The sequence below is a fragment of the Pristis pectinata genome, chromosome 15 (assembly GCF_009764475.1).
Source record: "Pristis pectinata isolate sPriPec2 chromosome 15, sPriPec2.1.pri, whole genome shotgun sequence".
Taxonomy (NCBI): domain Eukaryota; kingdom Metazoa; phylum Chordata; class Chondrichthyes; order Rhinopristiformes; family Pristidae; genus Pristis; species Pristis pectinata.
In genome coordinates this window covers 13,891,536-13,906,530 of record NC_067419.1, presented here as the reverse complement: position 1 = coordinate 13,906,530, position 14,995 = coordinate 13,891,536, and the positions used below count along the sequence as shown (strand labels likewise).

At 39.3% G+C, this 14,995-nt stretch overlaps 1 protein-coding gene across 7 annotated transcripts in view; it reads right to left on the bottom strand.

Annotated features, from left to right (window-relative positions):
* cadps2 (Ca++-dependent secretion activator 2) overlaps nt 1-14,995 on the bottom strand; it is a 537,859-nt gene that overhangs the window by 243,326 nt on the left and 279,538 nt on the right. For all 7 annotated transcript variants that reach the window (XM_052030087.1, XM_052030089.1, XM_052030090.1 and 4 more), the window contains exon 7: nt 7,696-7,807. In XM_052030087.1, coding sequence (XP_051886047.1) covers nt 7,696-7,807 — 112 coding nt within the window. The remainder of the gene's footprint in view (nt 1-7,695; nt 7,808-14,995) is intronic.

Genomic DNA, 14,995 nt, shown 5'->3' with positions numbered 1-14,995 from the left:
AAGGTGCAGACCACCTTTTAAGTGGCAGGTACCTCCTGCCCCATTTGTGGAAGTGTCTACTGTTCCCACATTGGCTCATCAGCCATCTCAGAACCCACAAAAGTGGGCTGGAAGAAAGTCACCCTTGATTCTGTGGACTGCCTAAGTCCTCCCGTGCCAGGGCTTGGAATACTCTTCCTGGCAGAGGAGTGCATTAGGAAGAATGCTAGGTCTGGGTGTACATTAATATACCTAGATAGTTAAAGAGAACATTTGTTCTGAGCTTCGGTGATCAGGGATTACAGTTACCTGGATAGAATGACAGAGTTGAGATAAAAGGCCTTCAAGAAAGTTAAGAGGAAATTGGGGTGTTAAAAATTTTGGTTCTCACAGAGTAAATAATGGGGAACTGATCTCAATGGCATAAAGTTAAGGCAAACTAGAGACAAAAGAGCTAAAGATGACATGAGAAGCTCTTTTACAAAATTAGTGGTTAGGACATGGGATGCACTGTATAATGGATATAGTGGGGAACCTTCGCAGAAGAAATTGAATGAAAACAAAAAAAGGTGAAAAAATGATGTCAGGAAAAAGTAGGGGCACAGAAGTGGGATTAATTTGATCATCCCTCAAAGAAGCCAGGTAGTCCTGATGGGTCACATGACCTCTTCCATGCTGTGCTAATTTGATTCATTCTGGACGATGGATGAGAGTCAGGTGGAATCGACTGACTGGGGATGAGGAAGCTAAGGACAGTTTATTTTCGGGATGGAATTAAAGTTTGAGCAGGTGCGGACTCCACAACAGGAATGTAAAGAAGTGATAAAGTGATCATTGGTCTCCAAAAGGTGTGATAAGGGAGTGCTTATGTATAAAAGTAAGGTTAGGTGATAAGTGGAACACATGGTAATCACTCATAAAAGGTGGGACGAGGAGAAAGAATATATTTCAATGTCTACTTCCCAATATTGAGACACGGAACCAATGATAATTATCTGAAGTTAATGCTATGGTGTCAGCCGTTTGCTGGTATCAACCAATCAATCAACCATGCTGCTCTTCTGTGTCATAGATAAAAATTATGACCATTGGAATATCCAGGACAGAACTTGTGATTATGCCATCTGCAGATGAAGAGGTTCTTGCATTGTGCAATATCTGTACCAAAATCTTGTAAGCGATATGTAGTTATAAATATTCTCAACAACCATGCATTTAAGAAGTCCTCCACTAATACCCAGACATACAGAATGCAAATGTTTCAAATAATACCCAGAAATGCTCCTGAAAATGGTACATTTATCCATACACTTCTCATTCCAAAAGGAGTAAAAATGGTGAACTCTTGCAAACTGCAGATTAAAGTTTACATTTGTAGGTGAATCATTCATAAAGCAAAAAGTCTTACTTTGGCATTCAGTGAATTAAATTAAATTCAGAATCTACCTGGCAATAAACTCTATGCACTGTGGAATTACACAGAAATGATCTCTTCCACTTAATAGATGCCGATAAGATGTAAATACTGTAAACAAGCGATTAAGGTAGTAAAAATGGATTTACTAAGTTTGTGATTGTGAATGTATGCATGTTTTTAGTAAAGCATTTTTATGTTTACACAAAGCACTTCTCATGCCTGAGGATGTGGAAAATTCAGTAAGTATTTTTCTCAGTACTACAGAGTTTTTGCATACACTTTGCTCAGCTTGTTTGATAAACTTCCTTTGCAAATCTTTGTACAGGGATTTCATTAATCGTCATTACTGTACTGTAAAATGCACTAATTGCTTAAGATAATTGTTAAAATCAGAAAAGTTTTATCTCTGACAAGTCCATCATGGAACAAGCCAACAATTGCAATGCGCTATTCAAAGAAGTCAATATCAAATTCTTCAGCAGCACCAAGCCTAAAGAACACCGTATCATTGATTTCTTTACAAGAGTAAATAGTAAGACATAAATATTTATTAAACCTGATTATCTCATGAGAGGCATGCGCACTTCATATCTTCTTTATTACTAAATCATTGACAATACATAAGAAAGCCATTAGCTTTAGTGTATCCATGTGGCTGAAAATGAGCTCCCCACCCTAAATTCACTTCCCAATTCTTTGTTCATAGCTTTGTGTGATATGGCATGTCAGGTCTGATCCAAGCCCTTTCTGAATATGATAAAGTCTCTCTCTCTATTATCAGTGATACCATTCTTTTTACCTCAACTCCCCTCTAATTCTTCTAACTCTGAGTTCTCTGCTTGTTATCTTCTCTATGAGGTGAAATAAGTCCCTCTCATCCACTTTATACAGATACTTCTTAATTTATACATCTCAGTTAAATTTCCCCTCAGCCTGTTCTGAAGAATAAAACCAGTCTATCCATTCTTTCCCCCTCACTAAAACTCTCTATTCCTAGTGTCACAAAGTTCCTCTGCACCACTGTACAATCCAATGGATAAGTCTTTTAAAGTACATCCACCATTTACTCAGAAAAAAGTACGAGTTGCACAATCTAATATAAGAGTCAATTTTTAAAGTGAGTGCAGGAATTGAGAAGTCTTCATGGTTTCTGTACACGAATCTTTGAAGGTGAGAGGACATTTTGATAAGATTATTTTGACAAACTTTAATTAAAGAATAAAAAGGTAGGAAGTTACAATAAATCTTTGAGAAATACCAGCTAGGTCTCAGTTGTATCCTCTCACACTGACTAAGAAGGATGCTGTCCTTGCAGAGGATGCAGTTATTAGATTTTATTAGATTGGTACCAAGGGTGAGACTCTTCAGTTTTGTGGAAAGATGAGCAAGCAATTAAGATGATACTAACAGACTTATTCAGAATCATAAATGACTTCGACTGGGTAAACAAGAAAAACTATTCCTATTGTTGAAAGGATCACTAACCAGAGGACACAGATTTAAAGTAACTAGAGGAGACAACGGGAAACTTCCTGTTTTCCACATAGCGAGATACAATGAGCTGGAATCTATAGCCTGAAAAAATGGTAGAAGCAGATTCGAAGTAGGCGAATGGGATAAACTGGAAAGTTCCTTGAAACAACTGATATAGTGATGACCACCTTTTAGATGTTGGATCATTCTATGGTTATGTACCTTCTCCAGCCTGGTGATGACACTGCTTCTTGAGTTCAAGTGAATAATTAGTATATTATAATTCACATATTGACATGAATAAACCAATCTCATAACATGACATTGCAATTTATGGATGGATGTAGCAGTTTAATTAGAATACCTGAGAAAGATGGAGAGGAAAGGAGTGAAGCATAACTCTAGTTAATAAATCTTGTGCAAATAAATGTGTTATAAATCATCTGAATTCAAAGTTGCTTGGACAATGGAAGAATACGCACATCTCAAAAGTAGTAGTATTATAATACATTGATACATGCTTGGATAAATTACAGTGTCTTACTTCATCTATATCACATCTATAAATGCTGTACTGTGATGAATAAACCCTGCAACTTTACCAAATAGATAACAGACGTGTTTTTAATGTGGGCTCATTTATTTTCTGAAAAATGGGTGTTTGCACGTTATCCACTAACAAGCTCTCCTCCTTTGACACTTCAGACTGGATTAACAGCACAATGGGGACCAACATATTTGACAGATGAGAAATGTACCATGGAACAGGTACCTTGAATTTCAATAACCTTCCTCAGTCTGTAGACAATGTGACTACAAGACTTGGCTTTTAGGAGAAATGGTAAAAAATACCGACAACCTAATCCTTACATGCAATAATTACCTCAGGTGACTTTTATCACATCATTATATTTCATTACCTTGATGCAAAAAAGTATAAAGCAACATCCTAAATTCATATAATTTCAACCCATTTTTAGAGATTTCCTCTCCAAAATGGGAATTTTCCAAAATGGCAAGCATGGGTTGAATTTTGTTCATTTTTTATCATGAAATATGTCAGACAACAGAAAATATTATTTTTAAAGACCTCCTTGAAAGTTAAGAAGTTGCTGGAATTAGAAGGTATGCAAAAGAACTAACAAACTGTTCTAAATGCATTTGATAATTGGACAAATTGTTGAACATCCCAGAAGCAGTGAATTGTTTCAATCTATTGTATTCTCTCTTCTTTATGTACAGTGTACCTACTGGTTTGTTGATGTGAGGAAGGATTATGTGTGGGCAGGTATCCAGCTTTTTAAGATGTGAGTAGCTATGAATAGGCATGTTAAATAACTAGATGAAGCAATCTACATAAGATATTTTAATTTCAAATAAGATACATTGCTAACATACTGAGAAGATTGTGAAGTGAAAAACACTCTCTCATTCATATTGTGGAAATACATAATAATACACTGGCCAGAAATTACTAGAAAAATAAAAATGGGGCTAACATTCTCTGCCCTATTTATGTGTGAACGAAGCTGCAAATTCAGCAGCAGATGAGCAGTTAAATGCAGATATCAAACAGTGTCTGTCCAAGTTCTTCTACTCTACTGTTAGATTCACAGAGAATGGCATCTTTTGTGCAAACTGACCCACCAATGACATGCAATGAGTGGTGTGAAGATGGTGTATTTGCAAGGAAGGTCAAAACTAAATTTGCCACTTGAAGTCATGTCTTTAAATTTCAAATGTAAGTGCGACCTTTACACCATAACCAGTTGAGGAAACTGCAAAGGCAAGCAGGCTAGTATCTATTGAGGCTGAGTGGATGGTTAAGTGGTTTGGTTTGTTGCTGAAAATTCTTTAAAATTACACGTTTTGTTTAAGTTTTCCTTCTGTCACTTCATTTCCTCCTTTTAACACAATTTCTTGCTTCCTTATTCATATTCTTTCTGTAACTTACTTTGGCATTGAATTTAACCATACACATTTACACCCTTCTTTGTACTTTCATATCATTATATCTTTAGGTTTATTTCATAATCCTTCAATCTGATTGCCTGTACATGGGACACAGTTACTCTATTTTGCTCCTTGCAATATTAGGTTATGTTTCCAGTAATTTCTCAAGCAAAAACATAAATATTTTTGAATTGGAGCCATTATAAAACCGTTGAATCCTCAGATCCCCGACTGAAATTTCTTAAGTAGGATTCCAACTATGACACTGCCCTGTGGCAGAAAGGTGGAAAATGGTAATGATCCTAATTCCTTCAGGATTCTCATCCTCAAAAGAGTGCATTCTGGCTGTGTACCTGACCCCCACTGCTACAAGGTTTCTCTGGCAGAGTCAGGGAGAGATGAGGCGTTTACTACTCAACATGTACTGGCAGAATGTGGCCCTCAGAATGTCCAGGGCTCTGTCTCCTCTGCTCATTTAGCTAACGATGCTTGGGGATGTACGTCTAGAAATGTCCCTCAGTCACAGCTTATTATCTGCTTTCATCACTCTACTTTTATACCACCAATCTCCCACCTGATCTTCTTCTCACTTCACTTCTCCTTACCATCCTCATTTTATGCTTTTTTCGATTTCTTTTATTCCTTCATGTCTTGCATTCCTCCTTTGCTTTTTGCTTTCCTTTGTTCTGTTTTCTGACCAGCATTCTACCTTCCTTTACTCCAGCAGAACCTTTGACTACGTGGTCCTGCTACCTCGAATTCATTTCACTCCACAGCTTCACACTCCCTTTAAAAGGCACCTTCTGGTTCAGTCTTGAGCTGTGCTTTTAATCATCTCAACCAATGTACAATGCAGATTGGCTTCCTCTCCTCTCTGTGCAGTGTATTTGGATAAGTATTCCATTAAAGATGCTCACCTTTTCTTCAATGTCTTACCTTGTTCAGAATTTTCCTCTCTGATCCCTCTTATTTCATGTTCCAATTGACCAAGAAGTGCTCAGAAGGGTGTGTAAATTAGATACAGTATGGTCAGCAAGACAGGTAGGCTGGAAAAACTCAGGTTGACCAATGCTGGCAGCACAGTACTTTACACAGGCAGCCCAGAATATATTGCACCGGCAACAGACAGGCCAGCATGTGTCAAAAGCTATGACTGGATACCAGTTGAGGCAACTGCAAAGGCAGGCAGGCTAATAGGTACTGAGGCTGTGTGGATGGTTGAGTGATTTTTGTGGGTCCAAACACACTGGGAGAAACAGGAGATATTTGCAATGCAGACCATCCTGCTCACTGGGCCCTGTGATGAGCCTGCCATTCCCATTTAGGTCCTTAAAATTCTCATCAGTCACTCTCCTGAATGTAAACACAACTACAGTTGACAATTCGACAGGATGGCAGAATGTTACAAAAGATAGAACAGCCGGAGATCAGGAAGGAATAAGGCAGAATAAGCAGAGGCTGGAGCTGAGCTGAGGTACAAGACACCGTAGATGGATGTAATGTACACGGGCGAGGGTTGTGGGGGACGAGGTTTGGTGGTGGGTATTGGGAACAGTGACATCTGGTAGCAGAGAACGTGAATAAATTGAAATAGGGAAAACTGGAATCAGAAGTGTTGCAGATGGGCCTCACACAGGAGTGTGGCAAGTCGAACATCATTCCTCTTCAATACCACCGAAGCATGGCAGGTTGGATACATTCTTCTGCAAGGCCCGTCTGCAATACTTTCAATTCTAGTTGAAGCCAAATGAAGCGGTGGTGGGGGGGGTGGGGGTGGTGGGGGGTGCTGTCCTGTAGCTACCGACTTTGGTTACAGGCACTGGAGAGGGACCAAGATACTTGCAACAAAAAAAGTTAACAAAGACCAACCTGATTACTGAAGAACAGGATAATGTAAACAAAGCCACTGGGAATTGCTTGTGAGGAAATGGATCTCTATCCATTGGCAGGAATAAGCATTTGTTTATCATTTTGAAAATGTATTAACTGATAAATATTACTTTAATTGGATAGTTTCATTTATATCTCGGAAACATTGACAGCAGTCTTTAAATTCCTATTCACTTCATGCATTGAGCTAGAAAACAGCATGCCACCAAATGAGTGAAAGGAACTGCTCATGAAGAACTAACTTAGTTGGAGGATACAGTTAATATCTTAGCCTTGTTGTTTGGTTGTTGTTAATACATGATGCAGGGAGTGGATGTCAAAAGAACTGGAGAGGAGAAAATAATGAACGTGGTATGACGGTTGGGGGGGGGGGGAGGGAAATTGACTTTTAAAATCTTGATGCCCTGTATAAAACAAATACTTCAATTCTGATGTTGGTAACTTAAGGCAATTTATTTGAGTTCATTATTTTCTACTTTAACACTCAAAGACTTTCCTGCTTTACATGCTGCATGTCTTTTTCAATGCCACAATACCAAAAAAATCCTTTAATTAAAGTAGAAGCAGAAAAAAAATGCCAGAGAACGTTGGCTTTGACAACTATGGCTTTGACACGTCCCCACTGGCAAACTGATTTTCCATTGTTTCTATTCTATCAGGCATGTGAAGTATTTATCAAAAGATGCTGTAGTTGGATCGGGGTTCAAATTGTCTTATATTTCAGGTTTGTCAAGAGAAATGTACATTCACACATCCCTGCTTGTTGAGACAGCAGTTACCACAGGATCCTCAGATGCCTGCCATTCAAATATGAGTCCTGGTTAAAAGAAGCGTGAAATGCCAAAGGGATTTTGTGTCCTTCAGTTCATAAATAGAAATGGAGCATGCATTGTGCAGCCACTTCAATTATACATCAAGAGAACAACCAGACCAAGAAGGCACAAGACAGAATCAAAAATCCCAAATGCAAAAGTTAGCCTTACCTTCCCCAGTTCTTTATCTTCCAAGGCAAGAACTCCTGTGCTCTCTGTGAAGAATTTAATCTTGACAACTGGACGAGGATGAGTGGTGGTAAAATCTCCCTGTGTTCCCCATCTGAAACAGATAGGGAGGAATGATTTTCCATCATTTTAGTTGGTAGCAGGTGAATGTGGTTAGAATTTCACTTTGTAACTTCATCACCCAGGCATGAAGAATACTTCACCATACGCACCGAGAACCTGATACACAGACAATTGATGCTGCTGTACAAAGGATATATGTTAACCAATCATTCTCATTTGACAACCAGCAAACCCCACCTTCAAGTCTGCCAGCTGTAAAAGCTGCAAATGATTTTTAATAGTTTGTAAATGTCTCTGACATTAAGGTACATAAAAAACTGTTAAAATTGAAGGACACATTTTAATAAAATAAAAATTATTTTTAGTAATGTTAAGAGAATCAACTATAAATAGTTTAAAAACTGAATATAAGCAAAATAACTTTAAAAAATCATTGCATTTGCCTTCTACTCCTTTGTCCTGTAATCCCAATTGAAATCAGTGAAATTATGGATCATGTGCCTGGCATATGTGCCCCCCATGTCCTACCCAATGGTGCATTCTGTCAAAGACTTTCAGGGGTATTTTTGAGGTGGGATCTCCACATGATTGCCAACTGGCATCCAGTTCTGGCCCTATCACGCCCTCTTCTCCTGGATGAAATAAGATGGCGATTCCGTGTAGCAGACCTGGCCCTTTATTTCCAACCAAGATTAAACTTAATTTTTCAATGTAAATAATTCAAAGCATCCAGAGCTTCAGTAATAGAGTATGAATGTCGAACATCTAGTCACTAATCTCAGTTTGTTCATCTTAACTATGCCTTCATCTAAAAGATACTCTAGTTGCTTCATTGCAAAGGCTGAGATATTTCTTCAAATGAGTCCTACATAATCTCATTCCAAATATAAGGAAGCTAAATTCTTCACATCAAGTGAAAAAAGTTTAAAGAGATACAAAAACAGTAAGATAAAATGCTGGTATTGCTAAGAGGAAGACTTTGATTTTGACATCTGTTGCCCAAATGGGTATAAACACACTTGCCAATTGGAGATAATTGATGTCCACAACAGCTAAGTAAACACATGCACTTCTCGCTAAGTACAGTTGACAGGAAAAGATGCAGAGCAACACTCTCTTCTCTGTAATAAAAGCAAATCATGCAGACAATTCCAGGTGAAATCATCATCTCTAATTCCCACCATCACATTCCAGTTATACTTAAACTGCATCAGAAAACATCTCCACTGTGTGCAGTTATATTCTAATAGCTAGTTCACTGAACTTTCGGTTTATACCAAAATTAGCTGATGTTTCATCCAAGAAACACATCTTATCCCACAACAGCTGCTGCCAGTTTTCATTTGTTCCCTCTCTTATATCCTCTGCACAGAAGATGGCACTCAAACATATGCAACAAATGCTATGTGTATCATTTTTACGGCTGTATCCATGTGACATGCAGCACAAATGAATACCAGCTTCAGCTAGTCCCTTACTAACCTATGGTGGGAAGCAAAATAGTTAGTTTAGAAATATACACATATTGGATGCAAGCAGTATAATACTGAAATGACTGAAAGAGGTTGCGTCCAGTGTTTTATACGCCAGAGGGAGTATTTTACCAGTCTAAGAAATGCTGAGTAGAAGACTCCTTGCAACATCCAAACAATAGGATGATGAGCTATACTGTCAAATCCACAGATGTTATGATTAAGTTGGTAGCAATTCCAATGATGCGACTCAGAAAGTTATGGATTCAAGTCCCATTTCAGAGATGTCAGTATATAACCCAAGCTGATGCTTCAGAAGCAGTATCACTTCTCCAGATTATAACTAACATTGCTGCTTATGGGACATTACTGTGTGCAGCTCTGTTGTGTTCTCTACGAAATAACTACTTGATGAAAGGCCCTCATTGGCTGTAAAACACATTAGGATGCTTTGAAGTCAAATAAGATTCAATATGAATGGAATCATTTTGTTTAGATTGCAGATTTGACACTTTCACATCAAACTGAATCAAGAAAAAGGCACAAGGGAAATATTTACCACATGAAAACAGTACTAAAAATAGCAATAAAATTGTTAATGCAAGAGGAGAAATTTGACATAATATTTGGAAAACTTAGGCTCTTCAGTCATAAAAAGAGATGAGTGAAAGAAAAACGTGCAGAAATATACAAAATATTAACTATAAAAGGTTCATCTTGGCACTGTTACAAGTTTACTTGTACCACATAGCAACTTGTATATAATCTGATGAAATGGAACTTCAGCAGTAAGGAGACACACCTTCACACAAAGTACAATTACTTACTCACTCATACACAGGCAGGATTAGAGGGAAGAAAGTTCTGGAGTAATCTAAGTGTTACCTGGATACTGTGATGAGGAGCAGTGGGTTCCCATGGAAGGATGAACTCATTGGATTGTCTCTGCAAAATTAATTGGCTGAGAAATATTGAGTGGGGTGACAATCAAAACTGGGATCCAAACTTCCTTCCTGCTCCAGATTTATTGCCTTTCTTCATCTCACCCAACAAAGAATGTGGAAATTGCATGGCTACTGTGGTGGACCCATAGTTACGGGCAGCTGTGGACAAAACCATGGCTACCGATCACTGTGGAGGACCTGTGGCTACTGGTAGCCATGGAGGACCCATGGACACTGTTCACCATGGAGGACCCATGGATACAGGACCTTTTGGGGGACCCGTGGGTACAGATCACCGTGAAGGATCTGTGGCTACTGGCAGTCATGGAGGACCCATGGACACTGTTCACTGTGGAGGACCCACGGATGCAGGTCCTTGTCGGGACCCGTGGGTACCGGTCACTGTGGAGGACCTGTGGGTACTGGCTGCCATGGAGAATCTGTGGCTGTTCTTCACTTTGGGGGACCCATTGAACGCCTCGTGGAATCTAGCACAGGAGTGCACAGCTACGGCAATTCCACGCTCTGGGCAATAGGGAATCCACTTGATCAACCACGCCAGCTTTAATTTGGCACAACTTTCTAAATTCAACAGGGGAGAATGGAGAGGGACCTTTATACTTATTGGTACTTTTATACTTATTTTTAATTACTTGAACTTGTGTCCTTAAGTGTGATTGACTTTTTTTTACCTTTTAATTTTTCTAAACGTTTACATTTTTGCAATAATTTGATTAGTAGCTTTGAATACTTAGATGGTGTTCAGAGTCTTTTTCAGCTGTTTAATGGGCAGGGCTTGTTCCGACTCTCCAAGCATGATGGCATTTAAATGGTGGAAGACATTGTTGACTCAGAGGGCCTCGCCTTGACAGATGGAACCAACTTCTCTCAGCAAATTCCCAACAAAGCATCCACTTAAATTAAGCCCCATCTTTTCCTTTGAAGGGCAACAGTGAGCATGAGCTTTCCAGGCCAAGGTTACTAGGCAACATGTCCTTGCATCTTCATCAGATTTACAGTGGGAAAGTGAATCAATGTACATCCTCTCTCAACTGGGCTACTGACTCATTTGGGCAATTGCAGTGCTTTGCTCTCTGTTTGGGGCCCATCTAAAGAATTTAGCTTGATTCTGAGCACTGCATTTATCATCAGAATCATCAGGGACACCATTAAAATGTTGTTGATGGAGTACATGGACTTTCAACCACATTGGGCATTTCTCTTGATTCCTTAACTGTTGCTCATGAGGTATATAAAGAGTGTCGTTTAACTGGAGATTTATGTGACTAGCAGTATACAATTACAATGACACATCAAAGAGAGAGAAAGCTAAATGTAGATTATCCCAGCACCCTATTGAGAGCAGCGGATTTTGTTCTTAATGAGTGCAATTAGATCAGGATCCAATTGTAGTCCAAAGCTTGATGGGTGTTCTGATTGTACTGTGATGTCATTGCACAAGCTCTCAAATAATTTGTTGCCACTGATGGGTTCCAGGCACGTTTAGCTTCAAAGAACATAAACGTAGCTTATTGTACTGATTTAGCAACTTAAGAGTCATTAAACGTGCACGTTTTCCTGCTGCTATGTGTCATTTTGTATGTTTCCCATATCATAACCTTCAAAAAAGTAATCAATCGCAGCAAATTTTCTGAACGCTAAACCATGTTGGAGACAATAAGCTTGAAACACCCAACCAGTTGCTCCACCACAGAGCTCTGTCGTTAATTCTGAGATCATGCTGATAACTGCCGGAATAGAGAAATTATTCTCTTCAAGGCTTTGTCAAGAAACCACTGATAACAGCTGTGTATAAACCTGCAATTGACAGCCGTGCTAAATGGTCTGCAGCTTGAAAAACCTAATAGACCAATTCTTTTCATTTTCAAACAATACATGATGTGGGCCTTGATACACAGATGCAAACAATTCTCTGGCAATTCAGTTTAGTGGTTATTCTTTCTGAGCAAGGACAGCTGTGGACTATACAACTGCATTAGTATTGAGGCCAATTTGGTTGTCAGCCAGGAGTGAGAAACCACCGTTGATTTTGTTTCTTACTGCCAACAGGATTTGCATTCAAATCTACCGCAACACCAGAAACAATCATACAGTAAAATTAAATCTGGGCCTTTCCTGGTCTGTGCAGTTGAGCAGAATGCAATCCAGCGTGGGGTACAACATTACATTGTGTAACACTGAACAGGTCCATTCTACCCAACAGATCCACACTGGTGTTTGTACCACACACTGCTCCTCTCCCTGATATTGTTTAGTCCTATCACCATACCTTTTATTCCTTTCATTAGTTTATCTAGTTTCCAACTAAATGCATTTATTCTACTTGCCTAAGCTATTGTATTTTCTGTACAACGATATTTTTCCCTCAACTCTTTATTTGGCTCATCCTACATTTTGTCTCCTAGTTTCTAGCAACACTGCAAGGACGCCACTACCACTTAACAATGCTTAACCAATGAGCTAGAACATAGAACAGTACAGCAAAGGAACAGGCCCTTCATCCCACAATGTTGTGCCAAACCAATTATATTAGTACAATTAAAATGCCCTTCTTCCTACACAATCTCCATATCCTATCATTTCCCTCACATTCATGTGCCTATCTAAGAGCTTCTTGAACGCCTCTATCGTATTTGCCTCCACCACCACCCCAGGCAGCGCATTCCAGGTACCCACAACTCTGTGTAAAAAAACTTGCTCCTCACATCTCCTTTGAACTTATCCCCTCTCACCTTAAATGCATGTCCTCTGATATTAGACATTTCAACCCTGGCAAAAAGATACTGGCTGTCTATCTATGCCTCTCATAATCTTATAAACCTCTATCAGGTCTCCCCTCAGACTCCACTGCTCCAGGGAGAACAACCCAAGTTTGTCCAACCTATCCTCATAGCACTTGCCCTCTAATCCAGGCAGCATCTTGGGAAACCTCTTCTGCACCCCCTCCAAAGCCTCGACATCCTTCCTACAACGGGGTGACCAGAACTGTATGCAGTACTCCAGATGTGGCCTAACTGAAGTTTTATAAAGCTGCAGCATAACTTCCTGACTTTTGAACTCAATGCTTGACTAATGAAGGCAAGCTTACTATATGCCTTCTTTACCGCCCTATCAACCTGTGTAGCCACCTTCAGGGAGCTATGAACTTGGACCCCAAGATCCCTCTGTTCATCAACACTGTTAAGGGTCTTGCCATTAACTGTGTACTGTCTCTTTACATTTGATCTCCTAAGGTGCAACACTGCACATTTGGCTGGGTTGAACTCCATCTGCCATTTCTCCACCCATATTTGCAATTGCTGTAACCTTTGTCAGTCTTCTATGCTATGCACAACACCACCAATCTTTGTATCATCTGCAAGTTTACTAACCCACCCATGTACATTTTCTTCCAGGTTATTTATATACAATTATATACATCACAGACTGATACATTCTGATAAATTTACCTATCAGGTAAATTCTGGATTAACCAAGGTGATACATATTTAAAGTAAAGTTAAAGTATTCACACTACATTTGTTTTCGTTTTAATCTTCTTTTCAAGTGGCCAGTGTTATGGAATCCAAGATTGTTTAGCTGAGAATCAAATTGCAATTACTCTGTGTTCTTGGTTGAAAAAAAATAAGTCAGAGGTGGTAAAATTATTGTCCAAAAGACATTTGATGAATTTAAAATCATCTGTTCTGCTCTGAATAATAATCTGAACAGTGAATAGTAGTGGTGCAAGGAGAGCTGTTTCTGCACAGCTCTGATGACTCTGGTTCGATCCTGACCTAGGGTGCTGTGTGTGGTGAGTTTGTGTGTTCTCCACGTAAACATCTGAGTGCTCCAGCTTCCTTCATCATGTATGATGTGCTGGTTGGCAGGTTAATTAGCTGCTGTAAATCGCCCATAATATAGGTGTGTGGTTGGAGAATTAGAGGAGAGTTAATAGGCATGTGAGAGAGTTTAGGTCACAGGAAAATAAATTGGAGAATGGGATTGTTCTGAGCGTTGGCAGAGAGTCAATGAGCCAAATTGCCTCATTTTATGTTGTAAGGAAATATGAGAAATGCAGATTAACACTAAGCCTTGGACTTCCTTACTGACACCTCATGTTGAGGCACACAAATGAGAGTGGGCTCATGCAAGGTTAACTAAGGTCCAAAATAATCAGCTCAATTAAATTCATCCAAGGTACCTGTTGTCAAATCTCTGTCCCAGGAAACTGCTGCTGGAATGTGCACTTTGTCCATATTGGTAAGTGAGGTTGTCACTCGCAGTGCATTGAAGATTAATTCTGAGATCTTTGCTATGAGCAAGCAGGAGAATTATTATAGGGATTTAATTGTTTCAGGGCTTAATTTGATTAATTATGAGATAATTCCAAATGGGGGAAGAAAAGCATGTGTTTAATGGCAAAACATATCATGCAGTCAGTTTATGAACTGTCCACTTTCCAATGGACTAAGCAGACAATGAGCTCAAAATGAACAAGTAATCAGTAAAAGGCCATTTGGTGGTTATATTCATCCATTGTCTTGCTTCTTGCTGCTCTGCACTGAATCCTAGTTTGGCAATTCTATGCTCTTGCCCTTCTGCTATCTCCATGATCTATGCCAGCTTCACCTCCTCCAATTCCAGCTTCTTGTGTTTCCCCAAATTTAGTGCTCCACCACAACCTGCTGTGGTTTCTTTTGCCTGGCCCCTATGCCCTAGAATCCCTTACATCTCTTCAAATGAATAGGGTCATACTACATACGCCAGTTATGGGTGGAGTACGGCTGATGGGCAAGACCC